Source organism: Opisthocomus hoazin, chromosome 21, assembly GCF_030867145.1.
Source record: "Opisthocomus hoazin isolate bOpiHoa1 chromosome 21, bOpiHoa1.hap1, whole genome shotgun sequence".
Classification (NCBI taxonomy): Eukaryota; Metazoa; Chordata; class Aves; order Opisthocomiformes; family Opisthocomidae; genus Opisthocomus; species Opisthocomus hoazin.
This window is the reverse complement of record NC_134434.1, coordinates 7,527,703-7,549,752: the sequence shown is the minus strand read 5'-3', so window position 1 is coordinate 7,549,752 and position 22,050 is coordinate 7,527,703. Positions and strand designations below refer to the sequence as shown.

Sequence of the window (22,050 nt, the reverse complement as noted above, 5' to 3'; positions counted from 1 at the left end):
AACTGCTGCTGTGGCGTTCAGGCGTAGACGTTCAGTAAGTAAATCCAGATGGTTTTAGTAATTGGAAAAAGATACTGGTGTTTGAAATAGTGTACGTAAGAAATGAAATTTCATTAAACTTGCTGCTTAAATGAGCCATGGGGTTTGGGGGCATCGTAGAGAAACCTCATTCCGTAGAGTTGTGTACATCGTGTGCCAGGGCTGCTGGAGCGGACTGCACGCGAGAGGGCAAGGGGGCCCTGCTCATGGAGCATCTCCTGCCTCAGCGCCCAGGCAGCTCGAGTCCTGTGAGGACGTAGCAAACTCCTGATGGAAGGGAGCTGGGGAGGTGAAAGAGGAGGCAAAACACCTTCAGGACGAATACAGAATCACAGAATCCCAGAATAGTGGGGGTTGGCAGGGACCTCTGTGGGTCACCCAGCCCAACCCCCTGCCCAAGCAGGGTCACCCACAGCAGGCTGCACAGCACCGCGTCCAGGCGGGGCTGGAATATCTCCAGAGAAGGAGACTCCACAGCCCCCCTGGGCAGTCTGGGCCAGGGCTCCGTCACCCTCAGAGGGAAGAAGTTCTTCCTCATGTTCAGCTGGAGCTTCCTCAGCTTCAGTTTGTGCCCGTTGCCCCTTGTCCTGTCGCTGGGCACCACTGGAAAGAGTCTGGCCCCGTCCTCCTGACCCCCACCCTGCAGATATTTAGAGGCATTTCTAAGGTCCCCTCGCAGCCTTCTCTTCTCCAGGCTGAACAAGCCCAGCTCCCTCAGCCTCTCCTCGTAGGAGAGATGCTCCAGTCCCCTCCTCATCCTCGTAGCCCTGTGCTGGACTCTCTCCAGGAGCTCCTCATCTTTCTTGAAGTGGGGAGCCCAGCACTGGACACAGCACTGCAGATGTGGCCTCACCAGGGCAGAGCAGAGGGGGAGGAGAACCTCCCTGACCTGCTGCCCACACTCCTCTGGATGCATCCTAGTGTGAGCAGAGCTGTGGGATTGGTACCACCGCTTCAGGCAGCGTGTGGGTACGGTTTACCTCTGTCTCTGGCTGGGTCCCTGTAGCCAGAAAACTCACTTTTTGCCCCATTACTGGTTTCAGAAGGTCCAGCCTTGTCCCTGCTTTTCAGGCTGCCCTGATCTGTGGCTGTCCCCCAGTGCCAAGGGGAGGTCTCCTCCATAGAAGTGGCTGGTTCCCATCACAAGAGCACGAGCGGTTTGCCGATGCTTGCCCTGTAAATTCTCTCCCTCTTTCCTCCTTCCCTGAGCAGGAGCCATGGAGGAGGGATGATGTATAAAGCCTCTTCAGCCATGAAGCCCGTCATGATTCATTGGGGTAATATTCAGCCGGAGCCTCACGTCTGTGAGGTTCATTAAGTCATTGCAACTTATATAACGTGAGGCTCCTTCTGCTCCGTGGGATGTTCACCAGTTTGCGATGGCTCCGAGGGTATTGGTAATAATGTTGACACGTTCACACCGTGCTTGGTCCAGAAAACTGCTGCTTTCAAAAGGCATCAATTCATTTTGAGTTTTAATAGCCAGCCTCGATGATGAACGCCTCTGGCAATGTCTGTATTGATTTAAAAGCATCCTAATGCCCCTTTCTGGAGCGTTTGAAATGGTTATTGACCCTCCTTGTCAGGCTGGGTTCCGTGGCTGGGTTTTATAGTCATGACTAAGCGTGAATTTATATACGCAGAGTTTCAAGAAAATAAATAAAATTGGGGCACGTAATCCCTCATAAACTGATGAAAAGCCTTCTTCACACATAGATCTGCACCCCCGTTATTCTGGCTGCAGCCTGACTCCTTGGATTAGGAATTTGGACTGGACAGGGCTGAATGCAGCCTGGTGGTTTGTTCTCCTTTGCTCTTGGCCGGCATTGGCACTGGGTGTAAATGTCCTCCTGTCTTCTGCTCTCCAAGACGCACGTGGAAATGTCTCGGTTGTATCTGCAGAGGACCCAGTTCCGTACTCCCACACTCCTCGCAGCCTGCAGTAAATAAATCACCCAGTTCAGCAGGTTGCTCTGGGTGTAAGTCATTAGGATTTCCAACTCCAAGCAGCCAGATCCCTGAGGAAGCGTCAACCTGGGAGCTGTCGGGAGAGAGCCCTGGCTCTGGGCGACCCATGCTGTGCCCTGCTCCATCTCTGCGGGCGCTCAAGGTGGGGATCTCTGTGTCGCACATCCCATCTGTTGCCTGCTGCTCATTTCCACCTTGCCGGGGGAGCAGAGCCTGTTTTCACACATCATGGTGCTTACGTTATTGCTAATAGGGAGGAGGAGGAGGAGGAGAACCAGGCTGCAGCAGCATGAGCAACATGACTTCCAAATTCCTTCGGTGGGTTTTTTTTTTTCCAAGATACCCTTGAGTTAGCGGCAGGTCTTTGGAGAGTTCAGCTGCCTTTTGAAGAGGACGGGAAGTCTGGAGTTGGGTTGGAAGGTTGCCAGGTCCTTCAAAGAGGAGGAGAAGTCTGGAGCTGGAAGGCTGTCAGAGGTCGGGGGACTTGAGGAACGGCTCCCCGGGACAAGCCTGCCGTACCGTTTGGTCGCTTTGTCCTTTGTTTCGTTCTCAGTTGAACGACGCTGTGCGGAGCGTGAGAGCTGCTGGAGAGCGTGGACAGCTGCTGTATCTGCCCGCAGAGCTACGAGCTGCCTCCACGCTCGCTGCTTTCACGACTGCTCGGACAGGGAGAAGCGCTGTGTCGAGAGGAAGCGACGTTCCTCTCCGCAGATGTCATCTGCGCCCGTGAAGTGGGCTCTTGGCATCTCACGCCGCTTCCTGCTGTTCTTTGCGGGCGTTGGCTTTGGTGGCTTCTTGTCAACGCTTCCTTCTTTCCTGGGCTCCAGCCAGTGTCCTCCTAAATGAAACGTGGCCGGAAGGGCTTAGCCTAGCTACAGGCTGCTTTGTCTAATGCTGTTCAACTGCTAGAATTGCAGGGGAGCTACAACCCTATTTGCATCATCTCCCTTTCAAGACGGGGACCCTTCTGTGGGACCTGCGGGTGGCATTTGAGCTTTCCGAGGGAGATGCTAAGGGTGGAAGAGGCCAACACAGAACTGGATTGCTGGGGACGTGGTGTACACCGGCACTGGTGGCATCGCTGGAGGACTGAGCTGTGCCCTGCGGGTTTTGCGGTGGGGGATGCGCTGGGCAGCAATGCCTGGGGCGCGGAAGGGGACAGGCGCTACCTGAGACCTGGCAGGGCTTTTGTGATGGAAGTGGCCTTTCCTGGAAGCCTCTTCTGCCTGTGTCAACACGGGCACAGATTCAACATGGCTTGCTTTGCTGTCGGGTCTAGCCATGTCTTTTGCCGGTAAAAATGAAGTTAGCAAGCAAAGAGGGCCGGGCAAGTGCGTAAACGCTGCAGGGTTCCTCATCTGAAGTGCTTGGCGGTGGGTGAGCAAGTGTCTTCATGCCTGCTGCAGGAGGGGCAGCTCTTGGGAGAGCTTCTCAGCCGGCACCGGGACCGGCGCACCCAGCCCGGGGGGGGCTGTGGGTGCCGGGGCCGCGGGCAGCATCGCGCGACGTCTGCCTGCTGCTCCGCTCTGCGCGCCGTTTGTTCCAGGGCGGTTTGTTAATCGGAGGCTTATTAAGGTCTGTTGAGCGACGTGCTGGTTAGGAGCCCCGCTCTGAAGTCGGGTCTCTCGGCAAGCCTGGAGGCTGCAGAGAGGCTTGCTGCGGTGCTCGTGGCCATTAATCAGAGGAGGCATTTCCCAAATTGAGCTTCGTTAGATCTATTCAATATTACCAAGGAGCTTTAATTTCCTGGCTCCACCTGACAGCCTGGTGGGTCTTTTTAATTCTGCAGGTGTATCAGACAGGTTACTGAGAAACCCGTCTCCGTCCTCAGCCCACTGGTGCAGCTGCTCTGACGGCTGCAGCGCGGTGCCCGGGGCGGGCGATGGCGCAAGGGTCAGGCAAGCGTGTGCAGGGCTGGGCACGGGTGCTCTAAGGAGTCCTCTGGTAATAACTCTCCTGACTTCGCAAGGTGATAGGGCATGAAAACATCCCCCGAGGAACACCTCCAGATGTTGCACCAAGCCCGTGTCTTCCTGGGGTGGTTGTCCTGCAGCTCAGGAGCTGGCCCAGGGGCTGAAATCCCATCTCAGCCCAGTTCCAGACTGGAAGGGGGTTTAGCACAAGCAAAGCTTGGGAGAAACGCCGCTCTGCTACAGCTGCATTCAGGAAAACCTTAAATTTCAAGGCTTATTAAACTGAACTAACAATCGGTATCACTGCCTCTGGAGCGGATGTTGTTTTGGCTTCATTCAATAAGCACAGTAATTCATTTGTTTTCTAGCTGTGGTTCTTCAGCTGAATGGGGATGGGAATAATTTTTAGTCACCCGAAGGATGCTTTGGAGGAATGAAATGAAAATCAAGAGTGCTAGCAGTCAGTCTGCGTTACGGCAGCAGTATTAGCCGAGGAGTGATGCCAGGGCATGTACCATGAAGTGTAGGAAGGCCATCAGCATCGTTATTTTGGAGGAAAGGGAATAAACTACATAAAAAAAAAAAAAAGGACTATTCCCCACGTTCAAACTAAACAAACATTTTAAGGATAATGAAGTGTATAAAAAGCCGTAGCCCGGCTGTGTCGTTGAGTGTGAAGGTGCACGTGGTGGGGTTTGCAGGGGACGGGGCAGGGATCGCAGCGCTCCCCAGACAGAGTTAGGGGGGGGCACCGGAGTGGTGCCCAGCCCCAGTGCATCTGTGCAGAGCAGTTTGACCGCAGTATGGAGACAGATATAGAGATATACATATGTGTGGGGGTATTTCCATAAGTGTATGGTAGTTTGCTGTGTGGTTCTGGTCACGCTTTGAGGTGACCTGGTCTCTTCTCTGCAGTGTGGCCAGCAAGGGATCTATTTAGGTGACAGCCTGTGCTGCTTTGGGATTTTTCATCGTCGCCCCATGCCTGGTGCGTGGTGGTGGTTGTGGCGTGCTGGGAGCATCCTCGCTCTCCTTCAGCTTCGGGTCAGCTCGGAGCAAGCGCAGACGACCTCAGCAGAGCCGCAGCCGTTCTCCGGGTGCAAGGAGGGATGCGGGGGAACACCACGGGCCGTGTTTCTTATTGTGTAAAAGCATGAAGTGCTTGTGCGGGGCTTTCTGTCTTTGCAAGGCTGCGCAGATGGTTCCCCGAGCTGCTGGGAGATGGTGAGAGGTTTGGCAGCACCCACCGGTGGGCTGGCACCCCGTGTCCTGGCTGCGACCGGTGGGTGTTCGGGGGCTCGGATACCTGCGTGGAGCTGAGCCTGTGCCCCAAAAAGCCAGATCAATTAAGGCTGTGATCTGCTTTGTGATTTGGAGCCGGTGGGTTTGGGCTGGGAGCTCTTGGTGAGGTCTTCTGCACCGCTGCTGCCAGAGGAGGTTGTGCCTGGTGGGTTTTGCTCCTGCCCACGAGTTTGGCTCCAGTTTAAATGCCAGCTGGTCACCTGGCGGCTGGGGAAGCTGCTGGGGACAGAGCTCGTCCTCCTCGGGAGCAGGGGAGAGGGAACCTTTTTTGCTTCTGAAGGCAGTGGGTTCGTTTTCCCTAATCACTGCTTCTGGTGTGGTTGGTGCTTGCGATTTCTTTCCCATCTGATTTCAATTTCAACACCTTTTCATTGCAGTTCACTGTGTCCCGAGACAGGTGTTTGTGTCCGGGCCTCTTTTTTTATCCTTTTCCACGTGGTATATGACACAGGATGATGGAATATGCCTTTTCACTGAAAATCAATGTTTTATTCCACCCCCTGCGCCCCACCAGGAAGCTTTCCCAGATACGAATATTGATTGTTCAGATAAAAGCCACGTTTACACTGTAATTGCTCTTTAAACCAGTGGGGCTGGTGGGTTGATGCTATAATTTCTCTTCAAACCAGTGCGGAGCTGCTGGGTGCTGCGGGCTGGAGCCTGCTCCTTGGACAAAGCCGCCCAGAGACGTGGCAGTGCTGGTCATCTGAAGCGCTTGGATAATATAGAATCATAGAGTTACAGAATGGTTTGGGTTGGAAGGAACTTTAGAGATTACCTGGTTCCAACCCCCTGCCAGGAGCAGGGACATCTTCTCCCAGCCCAGGGTGCTCAGAGCTCCATCCAACCTGGCCTTGAACCCTGCCAGGGAGGGGGCAGCCACAGCTTCTCTGGGCAGCCTGGGCCAGGGCCTCACCACCCTCCTAGGGAAGAATTTCTTCCTAACCTCTAATCTCATTCTGCCCTCTTTTAGTTTAGAGCCATTCCCCCTTGTCCTATCCCTGCACCCCCTTGTGAAAAGCCCCTCTCCACCCTTCCTGTCGGCCCCTCCAGGCACTGGCAGCTGCTCTAAGGTCCCCCCGGAGCCTTCTCTTCTCCAGGCTGAGCAGCCCCAGCTCCCTCAGCCTGTCCTCGGAGGAGAGGGGCTCCAGCCCTCGGATCATCTCTGTGTCCCTCCCTCTGGCCCCCCTCCAGCCTCTGCTGCTGGCCAGGTTTCGCACGGTCGGGAGCTGCTGCGGCGCAGCCGTCCCCCCCTGCACGCCGGGTTTCGGTGCCATCGGCGTGACTCCGGCAGTACCGACGTTTTCAGCGTTGTTCTCGATGCGCGCGCATCCCGAGAGGCTCCCGAGCGGTGGCTGGGTGGGAGGGCTGCGCCGCTGCGTGAAGCGGCCATGAGCGCAGAGATCCTGGGGTGCTTTTTGGCTGCCAATTCCTCCCCATCTCCGGGAAGGCGATGCCTGGTGCGGTCAGTGGTGTGCGTGCACCCGCTTGCAGCTCTGCAGGGGTTGGTGGCCTCTTCCCAAACCAGCCCAGGCTGTGTTTCCCCGCCATGCACCCTGATCCCAGCTCTGTGCCGGCACTGGGAGACCCAGGGGCACCGGGAACTGGTCCTGCGTTCCCAGCACTGGGATGACACGGGTTCAGACTAGTCCCGGGGGAACCGTGCTGGGCCCCGCGGGCCAGGCTGGCTGGAGGGACGGTGCCCAGAGCTGGAGCGGGAGATGCCGCGTGGTTACGGAGGAATTTTTACATATTTGAAGGAAAAAGCTCTGCGAGGGGCAGAGATAATGAGGGCTGCGCTCCTGCCTCACGCCGAGTCCCTGCTGCCTAATAAGACAGAGGCTGTGACTGAAGCTTTGTCGATGCCTGGACTTTTGCAAATGGCTCTATTTAATTTGAATTTTTCAGCATCTAAAGAGAGGGAGCTCCTGCTGGTGCCGTTCCCGAGGAGGGAGCCCCAGCTGCGGAGCAACCGCCCTTCGTCTGCCTGTTTCCTTGAAAGGGAGAATAGCTCTGAGGCGGCTGCCCTGCCTTCCCTGCCTTCCCTGCCTCCAGCCTGCCTGCTGCTGCCTGCTGCATCCCAAAGCCGTTCAGCGATGCCCAGGGGACCCGGGTGATGATGCGGGACGCGAGGAGGGGGCTGCGGGGCCGCGTGAGAGACCCTTGCCCGGGCTGCGGCGGTTCTGCACACCAGCAATCCCGGTCTGCACGGCTGCCGGGAGCGCTGCCGGATAAATAACCCCAATTAGAGAGCGTCTTTCTGCTTTTTCACGTAGGCACCGCTGGACCGGAATGGCTTTTGGCTCAAGCTGAGCCGGTGTAATGGCTGAGCTGCTTGCACAGCCTGGCCGTCGCACCACGGCCTTCGCAGCGGGCTGTTGTAAATGAGGGCTTTATTTCCTCCCAGTACGGGGGGCAAACAGCGTTCAACCTGGCTGGGTGGGCTCGTGGTGGGCTCCTGGTTGTTTTTTTCCTTGGCTGCGTGGTGCAGGAATGGGCTGTCCCTGGCTCGAGCAGGATGCGGGTAAGCGGTGCTGTCGTCCCCTTCGGAGGCTGTGCCGGGAGTCGCTTCGAGAGCTACTGGAGAGAGGAGGACTACAAGGATGGTGAGGGGACTGGAGCATCTCTCCTACGAGGAGAGGCTGAGGGAGCTGGGCTTGTTCAGCCTGGAGAAGAGAAGGCTGCAAGGGGACCTTAGAAATGCCTCTAAATATCTGCAGGGTGGGGGTCAGGAGGACGGGGCCAGACTCTTTCCAGTGGTGCCCAGCGACAGGACAAGGGGCAATGGGCACAAACTGAAGCAGAGGAAGCTCCAGCTGAACCCGAGGAAGAACTTCTTCCCTCTGAGGGTGACGGAGCCCTGGCCCAGGCTGCCCAGGGAGGCTGTGGAGTCTCCTTCTCTGGAGATATTCCAGCCCCACCTGGACGCGGTGCTGTGCAGCCTGCTGTGGGTGACCCTGCTTGGGCAGGGGGTTGGGCTGGGTGACCCACAGAGGTCCCTGCCAACCCCCACCATGCTGGGATTCTGGGATTTGTCTGGGTTTGGACGCGGAATAGCTGCAGCGTACGAGCAGAGACCTCCGATTGGGCTTTTTTTTCCTCTTATTTTTCAGTAGGCTGTGGAAGCAGGAGGATTGGTGGGACTGGAACAGCCCCAGCACCCAGAGCAGGAGCCAAGGCGGCAGCTGCCTGCGAGGGAGGTGTGACAAGCACGCGCTCCCCGAAGCGTCCCCATCGCCGGGGACCGATGGCAGTGGGGCAGGACCCGCTGCTGGTTCCGAAGGCATCGCAGCTGCTGCGGGGACGGAGGCGGCAGCGGGGTTTAGCACTCGGCTGCTTGGGACCTCTGCAGAAAATGGTCTTTTTTTTTCTTTTCAAGAAAAATGCCTTCGCGTGTTTGCAGAAAGACTTGGTGGCTTCTCACCTGTGTTTGTTGTAAGCTTAAGCTGAGCCTCTCTGTTTTTTTAAGCCGTGTTATCTGCAGGTCCTAGAGCTTGAGCATCTTCATTGCCATCTGTGTGTCTCCACGCAGCAGGGGAGCGCTCACCCCGGGCCCTGGCGTTGCCCTCCTGGGTGCGAGCCGAGTGGGTGATGCCCTCAGTGGCACGTGCTGCTCGACAAGAGCTCCATCCCCGAGGGCAGCTGGGGAGAGGAAGCAAAGCTGAGACTGATTCCCTTCAAAGCCCTGAGATGTATCTGTGGCAGCAGATGGTGCGAACCGCCTTGAAGTCAGTATGAAATAGCACTGAATTCCCAATTGCGTGTAATTAAAACGGTGCTTATTTGTTTCTTTTACCGCCAATGAGTGGCTCTCCTCTTTGAACGAGGGGCTCTGGCCACGGGCTGCAAGTGGGCAGTGGGAGTTTACAACATCTGCAAGCGATGCTCAGGTTTAAAAATAATCAGCAGAATGTTTGTTAGGCTCTTTCTGCCCCGGAGGCTCTCTCCGGTGTGCAAACGGGGACTGTCCCCCGCTATCCCGTCCCAGGAAGATGCAATTTGTAGATTAACTTTTTGTAGTTTGAAGTTGCACATCCTTTTCCAGGTCCACCCCAGCAGCTTTTTGTGTGGCTGACACACTCGACTCTCGACATTTCAAACCCTGCTGAGAGCCACGGCCGTGCCGGGCTCGGGGGTGCTGCCCGTGCCCGGGAAGGTGCCTCGCTGCCGGGTGCGAGCACCCTGGGAAGCCTCATTTTCTGCACCGCCTCAGGGTTTTGCCGCTTTGGTTCTGGGGTTGGGCTTTGGGGAGAGCAGGACTGGCCTGGGGACCGTGTCTCCGTGTGTCGTAGACATTGGGGTCCCACCAAGCAGGGATGAGAAATACCTTCAGCTGGAAACCGGGGTTGCCTGGGAGGCGTCGTGCTGAGGGCTTTTCCGTCAAAAGGCAGATAAAGGCTGTTGAAAATAATCCTTTACTGAAATACTAGAGGAAAATTTAAGAAATGGATTGATTTTTTTTCCCACATATGTGCGTGTGCTTCCCAGCTGAATTCCTGCGCCGCGGTGGAGGAAGGAGAGCTTAGCGCCGTGCTGCCGGCTGAGTCATCCCCATCTTCCCACCTCGGGCTGAGCGAGATCGATTTGCTTTGGATTCAAAGGAGAAAAAAAGAACCCAGCTTCTCCCTGTCGTAAACACGGGTGGTGGCTCAGATCCCTTCTTCTGAAATTGGTTTTTGAGAGGTATCTGCTGCCCTCCGCCAGCTCCGGGACTCTGCCGAGCCGAGAGCAGCCCCCGGGAGATGGGGTCCTGTGGAGCTTCTAAATGTTGAGGACCAGGGACCCACCGGAGCCTCCCCTCTGCCCCGTTCCCAGCAACTGCAGTGAGCCCGAGCCTGGTCGATGGTGAGGATGATGATGGGCACAGCTTCGTGCTCTGCGTGGCCGGGGCTGTGTGCTGACCCTCTGCGGGAGCAGGTGGGGTCAGACGCCTGGAAAACTGGGACATCCCTGCTGCAGGGCTTGGGGCAAGCGTGGGGCAATCCCGGTGTGAGCTGAGGTGTCCTCACCCCCCCCGAGCTGTCCTGGGCTGCTGGGCTGGAGCCAAAGGCTGCAGCCACGCGGAGAGTTTATGCTTAAACTCTCTGCTAGAGACAGGAGTTTTCATTTCTGAGATGTTCGTCCCAGATCCATAAATCAGAATTTATTGAGGGGGAAAAGCCCAGAGCCTAGGAGAGCCTCCTCTTGCAGCTGAGGCTGTCGGTGAATCCTCCTGTTCACAACAGAACACTGCAGGTTGAGCTCCGGTTTTGCTTTTCTGGTTTTACCCTAAGGACTACCTAAAATAGGAGAATTAAAAATTTAGTAGTAGGCTAGATAGTGCTGTCACACGGAGGAAAAAGACGGAGATCCCTTCATTAACATGGGAAGGCATCTGCTGCTGCTCTGCCAGAGCTTGGTTCAAATCTGCTTTCTTCCCTGTGGGCTGCTGCGACGGCCGGGAGCCTCTGAACTGGGAGCAGTGAAATCTGCTCTCCTTCCTGGGTGCTCGTTATGCACCGGCTAACGAGCATCCCTCGGTCACGGACCGGCTGCTGGGGTGGGAGCACGCCTGTGGGTGCTGTTGGGATCCGAACCCTCTGTGCCGGCGTCCGGGGGGGGCTGGGGGGTGGGATGTGACCCCGTGGGAGGGACAGGGCGCAGGAACGAAACCCGCGTGGGGTCCCACCACCCACGCCAGCCGTGGCAGAGCTGCTCCTCTCCAGCCGGCCGGGCCCCTCTCCATCCCGCAAGCCCTTTGAAATCTGCATTGTTTGCCACACAGGGTGGGTTTCTGCTGGGAGTGGTTTCTGTGGATCGGGGGGTGGCTCGTGCGCGTGCGATACTGTCGGGGTATCGCACTCCGCAATTCACCCGGCTCCGCGGGGTGGGTGAGCGGGCGGTGATGGATCGTGCCCCTGGAAGCAACCCGACGGCTCGGTTTTGCCAGGAGAGCGGGCGAAAATCCAATCCACTTGTCCCTTTGGCAGGAGCCAGGATTGATTTTGCACGTCTGAGGGCTGAACTGCGGAGGACAGGGGAGCACTGTATTTATTGTCCTGGGAAATCGATCATTTATCCATTTTATTTCTCAGACTATGCGAACAGCCCGTTTTCCCAAGTGCGCGTTGGGTCTGCCCGGCCATCACTGCGACGGCTCCGGGGGGGTCATCGGTGCCTTCCCCTCGCACCGGGCTCGCCGGCGTGAAGGGCGATACCTGGTGCCGCCTGTGATTGATTCTTCGTCGATGCCGGAGGCTGTGCCGGGAGCTCCGGGCGGGAGGGGGTCACTGCAGCACTCGCGGTTGGGAATTTGGGGTGTTGGGCTAAAAGGTGTTCAGCTTTGAGGGGAGGGTTCCCCTGGAGCCTGCACCCCTGGATTTAAAAAGTTGATGCTTTTTATTTTCTCCTAAACATCCCCCGTCCCCCATCTACAGAAGAAAGGCAGTGATTCGGGAGATGCTGCTCGGAGCAGGGATGGAGCTGGGCGGTCCCCGCTGCCGACTCGGTGCTGACGGTGTCATGACGGGCACCGCTCCGTTGTGCCGCTTCCACCTCTAGTGAAACCGCTGGGCTCGGAGGCGTTTATTCATTCATTTTTCTTTTCAAACGCATTTAATGAATTTGCAAAGAGGATTTCTCTAGCCAAAGCCACCGTGTCCTTTCTGAAGAAGAAAGGAGCGGGTGGCTGTGAATGGCGGCTGTGCTAGGGGGAAGGAAAAAGAGCAATGACTGGAACCAGGTGATCTTTAAGGTCCCTTCCAACCCTTACCACTCTATGATTCTATGATTCTGTGGATTGCTGGAGCAGCGAGGGAGGAGTTTGTGCGTTAGGATCAAGGTTTGGGGAGACAGAGGTGGTGCTTGCAAAGCGGAGGGAGGCTGGGAAGGGAGCTGAAGGGGTGCAGCAGCAGCAAGGATGCTCCGGAGCAATAGCTGGGAGCGTTGCAAGAAGGAGGTGCCCTGGGTCCTGCTGGAAGCGTGCCGGGTCTCTTTCCTGGCCGGGTTGTTACCGGTGGGATGCAGAACTGGGGTTTTGAGTGTCAGGCTGCCCTCTCCTCGGTCGCTGATGCTCTCTGTGGAGACGGGCTGGAGGAGGGACCCGGCGGGGCTCCAGGCCGGCGCGCTCCGGCGTCCTCCCGACTCCAAATTTCAGACAGATCCCAGCAATAATCGTGTGTCTGCGAGCAAGTGGTAGTCAGTCATGCTGAATTAAGCAACCTTTTATGAAAGCTCCTGTGCACGCTTGGATAAATGAAGGCGCCTAATAGACAGTGAGTCATGACACTCTATTTATCTTCCCTGCCGAAAGCCTGCGCAGATGCAGGGACCTCTTTCATCTGCCAGAAACACTGGAAAATGAATTTGTTACGTACGGGGAGCTGGAGGGGTGAGATCATGCCAGCAGGCTGGGGCTGCAGTCACCACACCGTGCGAAGGGGTGTCACGGGTGTCCCGCTCCCGTCCCTGCCACAGCACCCGGCACAGCGGCAGGGCTGGTGGCACTGGGCTCTGCTTGGGCAGCCCGCGCTCTCTGCTCGAGCAGACGGAGCTCCAGCTAGCAGTGAATAAATGCTAGTTTTCAAAATACATCCTTATTTTGACCATAATTGGGTGACTCCAAGGAGTTTACAGAATCACAGAACCACAGAATGTTCGGGGTTGGCAGGGACCTCTGTGGATCATCCAGCCCAACCCCCTGCCCAAGCAGGGTCACCCACAGCAGGCTGCACAGCACCGCGGCCAGGCAGGGCTGGAATATCTCCAGAGAAGGAGACTCCACAGCCTCCCTGGGCAGCCTGGGCCAGGGCTCCGTCACCCTCAGAGGGAAGAAGTTCTTCCTCGGGTTCAGCTGGAGCTTCCTCGGCTTCAGTTTGTGCCCGTTGCCCCTTGTCCTGTCGCTGGGCACCACTGGAAAGAGTCTGGCCCCATCCTCCTGACCCCCACCCTGCAGATATTTGTAGGCATTTCTAAGGTCCCCTTGCAGCCTTCTCTTCTCCAGGCTGAACAAGCCCAGCTCCCTCAGCCTCTCCTCGGAGGAGAGATGCTCCAGTCCCCTCCTCATCCTCGTAGCCCTCCGCTGGACTCTCTGCAGTAGCTCCTCATCTTTCTTGAACTGGAGAGCCCAGCACTGGACCCAGCACTGCAGATGGGGCCTCACCAGGGCAGAGTAGAGCTTCTGTGTCAGCACCTTTGTTCTCTGCGTGCAGACTTGCTGGAAGCTGGATTTTCCTTGCTTTTGGGGGACTCATCCCTTAAAAGAGACCCTTTTCCCTTGGCAGTTTGATTTCCAGCTCCTCTGGCACTGTCAGACCTGATCGGAGCAGACGTGGGACCCGGGCCCCCCGCCTGTCTCGGCGCCGGTGGCACTGCTGCCTCTCGCCGTACCTGTCTGCGAAGGGGACAGCAGTTATCCCCTAAGAGGTGCTGTGCTTAATTGCTTAGAGTAATTAAAACCTCTTATGGAGGTGTCGGATAGGAGCAGTGTGTCCGTGCGGCGGCAGGGAGCAGATGCTCGCTCACGCCCATCTGCTCTTGTAGCTTCTGCGCTCCCTGAAATTCGCGCTGCGGCGGCGCGGGGAGGATGAGGAAAACAGGGATGTGGGGAAGTTCAGGAGCAGGACGAGCTCCCGCCGCTCGGAATAGCTCCGACTGCACCCACGCACGTGGGGATGGGCACGCGGTGCCGGGGAGAGCGGTTGGTCTGATGGCTTCAGACCCGGGTGCTGGCGGTAATACTCGAAAAGAATCTTTAAAAACAGAAAAAGCAGATGAGAAAGGAGAACGGCGGTGTCCTCAGAAGGCAGAGCGTGCTGTCGCTGCAGTGTGGAGCGATGCGTGGGTGCTGCTGGGAGCGCCTGTGTCTGGCTTTGCTTCCTGAGGGTTGGGATTCGGATGCGGTTTTCTCCTCTGGGGTTTCCTCCTGGTTCAGAAACGAAGGGAAACGGGAGGCTGAGGAGAAGGGGCCGGGGCACGCCGGTCCGTGCCCGGAGGGGTGTGCTGGGGAACGGTGCTGCCTGCCTGCTTGGGACGATGGAGGGATGCTCCGTGCCGGGGTGGTCCCCCTCTGACCCCCACCCGGGATCTCCACAGCCCCGCGGAGATGCTCGCGCTGTCCGGCCACGGCCGTGGGCACCGCACGCGATGCCGCCGTGCTGCGGCGAGAGGAGGGGTCCAGGGTGGAAGCGCCGATGGGACCCGGGTGCCGCGGGGACGGAGCCCAACTGCCACGAAGCGTTTGTTACGTCTGCTTAAAGTTAATGGAGCGTCGAGGGTTTATGGAGACGAGCGGAGCGGGGAAAAGGCTTGGGCTGGCGGAGCGGGAGACGTTCGCAGCGTCACGCCTGCAGCCCAGGCGAGCGGTTCTGCAAGGGGCTTGGGTTGACTCTCAGGTCTGGGAATCTGAAGAAATTTTCCAAGCCATTTTGATTTATCTCAGCCATTGGGGGAGAGAATTTAACGTGCAGTTATTTCCTGCACCCTGAGAAGGGACGTCGACGGCTTGTGTTATCATTTTCTTCGGGAAATGGTCCCCCCTTCCCTACCCCGTCCCCAGACGAGGGGGCTCGCTCTGCTCTCCTGCGTTCAGCAGCGCAGCTGGAAGGCGGAACGCGGATTTCCAGCTGCAAACGCTCAGTAACGAGGGTGGCGCGGGGCTGGCAGGAGCCGAGGGGAGGTCGGCAGCGCGTTTGGCCTCACGCGGGGCTGCGGCTTTGCCGATCCCTGCGCTTAGGGGCGGCGGTTGCGATGGAGATCGCCAAAGCAGAGGAGAGAGCCAGAGACGTCGCGGGGTGGAAGCTTTCGAAAGAAGAGCGTTCGATGCCTTTCTTCCTCCGCCGCCTTCCCGTCTGCATCAACACCAAACGGCTTTTACAAATAGCCGACGAGCAGCAGTTAATCACAGTTTTTAATAAGTCTATTGTGCAGCCATGCTTGGCACTGTTCTTCCCTTCTCCCACACTTTAGAGATGGGAGCTGACAAGTTTTTTATAAATCAGGGTGCTAATTCATCCCTTGCACGTTGAAGCCGGAGGAAGAAAGCCCGGAGCCCCTGATACGGGACTCGTGTTGCTGTGACAGCCCAGAGATCCCTCCCTCGGCCGTCGGCAGGTGCAGATCCCTGCTCCTTGCCAGAATTTAACGGAGAAATCCATGGGGAAAAGGTGGTGGAGGAGGATTTTGGAGCTGTAAATGATTTTCCATCCAGCATCTTCAGCCAAGGGAGGCTCCAGATTCTCACGAGCGTGGAGAAATGGAGCTGCTGCCCGGGGGAGCGTGGCTCTGCCGGGGGGTACCAGCTCCCTCCAGCCCCCCCAGTACTCGAGCTCCCCGGTGCCGTGAGGCTGGGCTGGAGGGGGAAGTTTGCAGCTGAATCGGGGCTGAAATGGGTCTCCGGCTGCCGAAGAGGGGTTGCACAGGCTCCTCGCACAGAGACTGGGGGGGTTTGAGCAGCCCTGGCTCTGCAGCCTGGTTGAGCGCGTTGAACTTCAAGCGTTTGGGAGCTGTGGGAGCAGAGAGGCAGGGCTAAAGCCAGGCCTAATTAGAGAGGATGAGAAGGGCTCTAAATCAGATGTGAGAAGCTAGAGAGCTTCACAGGCTTTGGGTTGAATTCAGGAGCTGAATGCTCAGTAAAGAGGGTTTCTTTGAGCAGAGGGTGAATAGCGTGTTCATCTGTTTGCGTACCGCTCGCGACCGCAATAAAGCTGAGCTCATGGCTAAGGCAAACAGTTTTCATTAAGAAATAATCAAAAATAAAAAGCCGTTTCACATACTGATAAGAAGCCAGTTGGTTTTTATATTTCACCAGCAGTTTAAGCCACACTCTGAGCCATTTATCTTTTCCCAGCGCTGGCTGCAGAGGATATGAAAAATGCAGCAGGCTGCACGTATGTAATTAAACTTTTGGCAGAGTCTTTGCCCTGCAGCTTTACTAAGAAATTCAATAATGATAAATCGAGTAGCATATATAGAGGACTTTTTTGTGAACAAGATTTAAAACAATGTATGTGGCGCAGATAATTATTTGCCACATAATTGTCTTGGCAACGCTCTTGCGAGCACCCGTGTCTGATTGTGTCAGCTGTTCTTTGAAAACCACCCCTTGTTCTGCTTTTATCGCCACTCCAATTTGCTGTTGAGGCTTTCCTGATTTCCAGCCAAGTCCCTGTTTAGCCGTAATTATTGTTTGGTTCCCCTTTGCCTGCGCAAGATGCAGCGTTTCGAGCTGGGAGCTGCGGTTTGTGTGACACAGCCGCCCGAGTCCCCTCCGGTGCTGCGTCCGACGCGGGGAGCTGCTATCATCACTCCGCTGTCATTATCCCCCCTTTATTTTTTTTTTTTTAATCTTTTCCAACAGCAATCGGACGTGAAACGCATCGCTTGACCCCTCTGTGGTTTGTAGTCTCGCCGTTAGATGTGAAGCCACTGGGAAAATTAGCTGGGGTTGTCTCCCTGGTTTTGGTGTTGCTGCCTTTACCCTGGGCGAATCTGTATGAGGGGCAATTCTGCGTTCAAATTTTCCGTCTGAGCCACCCTCCGTGCTTCCCGTGTAAACGCTGCATCTGCTGGGTTGATTTCCCGCAGATTTCCCTGCTTTGCTGTGGGTGGGAGCAGGGTTCCTCGTCCCCGTCGTTGCGTGCCCCCGTCCTTTGTCACTGCCGTCCTCAGAGACCCTTCAAACTTGTAAAAAGTCTAAATTTTCCTCAAAATCTTTTTCAGTAGTAGCAAGCAGGCTACTTCTAAGTAAAACAAGTTTAAAAAAAGGTATTTAATGCAGGTGACACCTGCGTGCTGGGGCTGAGGGGGTGCCTTGGCGGGTGGGGGGCTCACGTTCCGTGACGGAGCTGGGCTGGGCGTTTGCTTCCATCAGCGAGAGCCGTGAAACGGATCTGGTCTGGAAATTTGATAACGGGGAGCGAGCGCTGCTGAAACGCCATGGTGACTCTGAACAGAACGGGGGTAGCTGAAACTCCTCCAGCGACGTGGCACGAGGGGATGGACGCTGGCCGTTGCCTCCCTTGCTCGGCTCCTGTGTGGCGCTGGGGAAGCCGAACGCCCGCGAGCTGAGCGGGGATGCTCGGGTCGGATGCTCCCGGGCATCTGCTCGTCGCAGGTACGGGCACGGCTGGGTCATTCCCAGCTCCTCGCCGGGGCTCTCCGCGTGCTCGTGGCCAGGCGTTCTGCAAAGCAGACGTTTTCTCAGTGAAAATTCACCCGCAAGCAGGAGTCAGGGGAGCCGAGATTGAAGCCTGGAAGAGAGAGCTGGAAAGGCTTTGCTTTGGTGTTTAAACGTTAGCAAAAGCCTTGCTGCAGGAGTCCTGGGGGACAGCGCAGTTTTACGGTGAAGCCATCAAATCCAGGGACAAGGGAAAGAAGGAGAAGGTACGGCTGGGATAAGGCAGCGAAGAGCCCAGTAAGCAACAGCTCCAAGCACTGGGAGGTTCCATGTGTGAGTGCACGGCTGTTGCCGGATCAACGTGGGTGTCTGGGTTGAGCTGGAGCAGGCGGCGGCTCGTCCCTTCCCGGAGGCTCCGCGTGTGACCCGAGGGGACAGTGAGCGATCCTGGCCGTTGTGCCACCGCGGGCGCTCCCCTCCTGTAGCCGGTCTGGGAGAGCGGTGATTCCCCGGCAAATGGTGTGTGAGAAATAGCCAAAAGGCAGAGGGGACTCCAATAGCAGGGGGACAGATTAAAGCCTTTGCAAGCAGAGCAGATGCCAAGGCAGAGTTGTCTTGTGCAGAGCCCGAAAGTTAGATTTTTGAAACGCTGCTGACATTTGGTTTGTTGGTTCCGCTACGTGCCAAGCAAAAAGCAGCTGGGAGGTTTTGATTTTTTAGCTCGTTCTGCCTAACCCATGGGGACAGGGACATCTGGGGTTTCCACCCGTAGCTCTGCTGTGGAGTTGCTGCGTGGCTCTGGGCGAGGTGCTCCTGTGTCTCGTGGCCATCCCCTGCCTGGGAGCACATGGCCATCAGCCATCATGAGCAGATTGTCCCTGATAAAGTACATGGAATCATAGAATATAGAGTGGTTTGGGTTGGAAGGGACCTTAAAGATCATCTGGTTCCAACCCCCCTGCCAGGAGCAGGGACATCTTCCACCAGCCCAGGCTGCTCAGAGCTCCATCCAACCTGGCCTTGAGCACTGCCAGGGAGGGGGCAGCCACAGCTTCTCTGGGCAGCCTGGGCCAGGGCCTCACCACCCTCATGGGGAAGAAATTCTTCCTAATCTCTAATCTCAATCTGCCGTCTGTTAGTTTAGAGCCATTCCCCCTTGTCCTATCACTGCACCCCCTTGTGCAAAGCCCCTCTCCATCCTTCCTGTCGGCCCCTCCAGGCACTGGCAGCTGCTCTAAGGTCCCCCCGGAGCCTTCTCTTCTCCAGACTGAGCAGCCCCAGCTCCCTCAGCCTGTCCTCGGAGCAGAGGTGCTCCAGCCCTCGGATCATCTTCATGGCCTCCTGTGGCCCTGCTCCAACACATCTATGTCCTCCTTATGTTGGGGGCCTTAGAGAAGAGTAACGTGGTCAAGGACGTGGGGTGATGGATGGCTCCTTGACTTGTGTGTTGGCGCTGGGCTGCGGCTGGAGGAGAGGCTGGAGAAACCCAGGGCAGGAGGCAGGTTCCAGCCTGAGCCTGGTCCTGGTGCAGAGCTGCCGTAGGCGAGAAGGAGGTAAGAGAGGATGGACGGTTGCAGAGGAAGATGTGTTGGACACAGGCTTGTACGTTCTTGGCTGGCGCATGCTTCTCTGGAGTCAACCGGCTGGGCTTGTTTTTAAGCGCAGTCTTAAAGTCAGAAACGCTGAGGATGGAATGGACCAGGTCGTACTGTGAGATGATTGAAAAGAAAAAAGAAAAGAAGAAGAAAAAAATTGCCAGCGATGGAATCGCCTGCCCGGTGTCAATGACGCCGTTCTTAGTTGGTGCTGTGAGACGAGAGCAGCTGAGGTGCCACCGCGCTGGCAGCAGGTGGCTTTTCTGCCCGGATTTAAGCAAAAACGAGTCCCTGATCCTACCTTCTGCATTTTCCCGGCATTCCCCCAGTGGATACCTGAAGTTTGCAAAATGCAAAGCTTCTCCAGCTACCGTCAGAACCTCTGCGGTCAGCGCTCAGCCTGCATTTGGACCTCGCAAAAGCTGCCTCAAGAGCCCACGCTGCCCCGGCTGGCGCGGCGTCGCGGGCGCTCGTGCTTTTGTCGAGCACTTGTTGCCTTCTATAAAGGGAGAAGCGCAAGTGTTTTGTCACTTGAATGTAAGTGCTCTTCTCTAAAAGCCACGTAAACTGTTTTTCCTCCTCCCTGGAAAGCCCTTGATGTCAGAGGGGGATTCCTGCACCTCCCTGCATCCTCGCATCACCCTGGTTTGTGTGTCAGTGGTCCTGCAGCGCGGGTGATGCCGGGAGCCGGGGGCAGACCCGCGCCCACCGCGCTGCGGTGATGGGGCTGCTGGCAGCGCGCTCGGCACCGGTGGTCCATGGGTCGGTGGCAGCGGCTGGGGCAGGGTCAGCTGAGGATAACGCTGGGGGGATGCATGCCAAGCAGTTAAAGTCGTCCAGTGGCCTGGCAGAAGAAGGGAGTTTCATCTCTAAGTGGTTTCAGCCTCGGCTGCCCCGTTGCCAGGGCTCTGCTGTGCCAGCGTTCCTGCGGTGAGCTGGACAAGCCGCTCCGCTGGATCTGCTTGTCCTTGCTATTGCTTCAGAAAAAATATTTATCTTTGTCCCCGCAGGGTGAAGTGAAGCTCTGCCGTCAAATGTTGCTGCTCATTGTTGTCTGGGCTAGGATCTGGGGACGGGAGGTGCCTGGCTCCGTGCAGCTAACGACAACGGCAATATTTATCCGCACAGCCGCTTGCTCTGCTCGCAGAGCGGCAGCGGCGACGGCCTTTTTGGGGGAAAGCGTGAGAGTCCCGGGGGTCCTGGTTTGCAGCCCTGGTGACGCCTACTGGGGATGCTGCTGTAGCACGGGAGGTATCGCTCCCTGCAGCAGGGGTTGGTCTCTTCTCCCAGGTAACCAGCGATAGGACAAGAGGCAATGGCCTCAAGCTGCTTCAGGGGAGGTTTAGATTGGATATTAGGGAAAAATATCATTACTGAGAGAGTGGTCAGGCGTTGGACCAGGCTGCCCAGGGCAGCGGGGGAGTCCCCATCTGTGGAGGGGTTCAAAAACCGTGTGGATGTGGCACTTGGGGACATGGTTTAGCAGGCATGGTGGGGTTGGGTTGATGGTTGGACTCAATGGTCTTAGAGGGCTTTTCCAACCCATGATTCTATAACAATTCTATGATTCTATGAGAGCCGCCCATTCCCACTGCCGCCAAGCAGAATTGTAGGCTTTGACCTGTTTTTTCAGTACCAAAATATATTAAATTCTTGAGTTTATTTTCTGCGCTGTCGAGGACCGTTTTGGGATGCCTTTACGTGTCCGTTTTTGTGTTACGGATGGCAAGATGCAGAGTGTCACTGTCACCCCGACGTGCCCAAGGTGACCCCCTGCGTCAATTTGCCGGAGTCCTCTTGTGCTGAGGTTCTTAACTGGCGCTGAAAATGCCCGCTGTGCTGCGCGTCGGGCATCGTCGTGCCTCGAAACAGCAGGGGAAGCAACTGGCATTCCGTCAGGCCGTTTCAGATGGCTCCTCACACTGTGTCTGCGAAAAAAGCCTTGGAGTGGGTGGGTCAGGGGACAGGAGAGCGACGTGTATAAATCCAGGGGGAGAATGATATTGTCTAACTGTCAGATCTTCAGTACGAAGCCGTGGCTGCTGCTGTGTGAGGTTGAGGAATTTGTGCTCTTTGTTTCTTGGCTTCCCTTCGCCTCTTCGTGCTGAAGGTGAGCAGTGAAGGTCTCGGTGAGCGCAGGCTTTATTACGGTGCTGCCTGGTGCTCGTTCCACCCTTCACAGCCCTAACTGGGGCTTGGGTTTTAGTGACGTGTCTTTAAAATAATGGGTTGTAATAGAGCTGATGGTGTGATGGTCCTGCTGGGAGCAGAGGGCTGGGAGAGCCCGGGGTTATCTGGGGATGTCTTCACAAATGGCAGTGGCAAATCTTTTGGTAGCGGAACGAATAGCTGCTAAATACGGCTCAGCGCACTCGTTTGGTGCCCGAGGTGAAATCGAACTGAAGTGCCGTGGGCTTCTCCTTCGTTAGCGAAGGCGATGGAGCTGCAGGCGTGCCAGGCCTGGGGCTGGTGGCAGAGGACGGTCTCACTGTGGGTGCCTGCGGCAGCTCCGTCCTCACCATCCTCATCAGCCACCCGCCCCAGAGCCAGGTCGGGGTTTCGCAGGCGGCTGTGAGCCCGGGGGAGATGCTGGGCAGCCGTGCGGGACCGGGAGCGGGTCCCAGGAGGAGGAGGAGGAGGATGATGAACTTCTGTCCCAGGGTCTCCCTGGCGCCGGGGCTCTGTGGTCTGCATGGAGGGAAACCCCCTTCCCCTAAACTGAATCAAAGGGGAGGGGGGAGCCAACACACACGCACCTTTGGCTGTGCTTTGGCCAGACTTTCTCCTTCTCTCTGCTTTTTCCTTCGGGGAGGGCAGGCCGGAGATGCTCTCCGCTGACCCGGCTGTTCTTTGTGCCCCCAGATAAAGGTGAGAACGGGGAGCCCTACCAGCGGCGGAAGGGCGCGGGGGCCAGCCTGCCAGACAGCCCCCCGACATTCCCCCCGCCCAGGGACGGAGCCCCGACGGCCGGCAGCAGCAGCTGGAGGCGGATTATGCTGATGATCCTCGCTATAACCATCCACAACATCCCAGGTAAGCCCTGTCCGTCCGTCTGTCCGTCCATCCGTCATCCCATGGTTGGGGGGATCGCCCAGGGCTGCTGCCTGCTCTCCCGTTTTCCCACTGCTCGCAGATGGCA

The 22,050-nt window shown here is 56.9% G+C and overlaps 2 protein-coding genes across 6 annotated transcripts in view; one reads left to right on the top strand and one right to left on the bottom strand.

Annotated features, from left to right (window-relative positions):
- The window catches only part of RPL38 (ribosomal protein L38), a 488,213-nt gene that overhangs the window by 218,056 nt on the left and 248,107 nt on the right, over nucleotides 1-22,050 (bottom strand). The gene's annotated exons all lie outside the window — the stretch shown is intronic.
- The window catches only part of SLC39A11 (solute carrier family 39 member 11), a 106,254-nt gene that overhangs the window by 37,885 nt on the left and 46,319 nt on the right, over nucleotides 1-22,050 (top strand). For all 5 annotated transcript variants that reach the window (XM_075440982.1, XM_075440979.1, XM_075440981.1 and 2 more), the window contains one exon: nucleotides 21,774-21,944. In XM_075440982.1, the coding sequence (XP_075297097.1) occupies nucleotides 21,774-21,944 (171 nt within the window). The remainder of the gene's footprint in view (nucleotides 1-21,773; nucleotides 21,945-22,050) is intronic.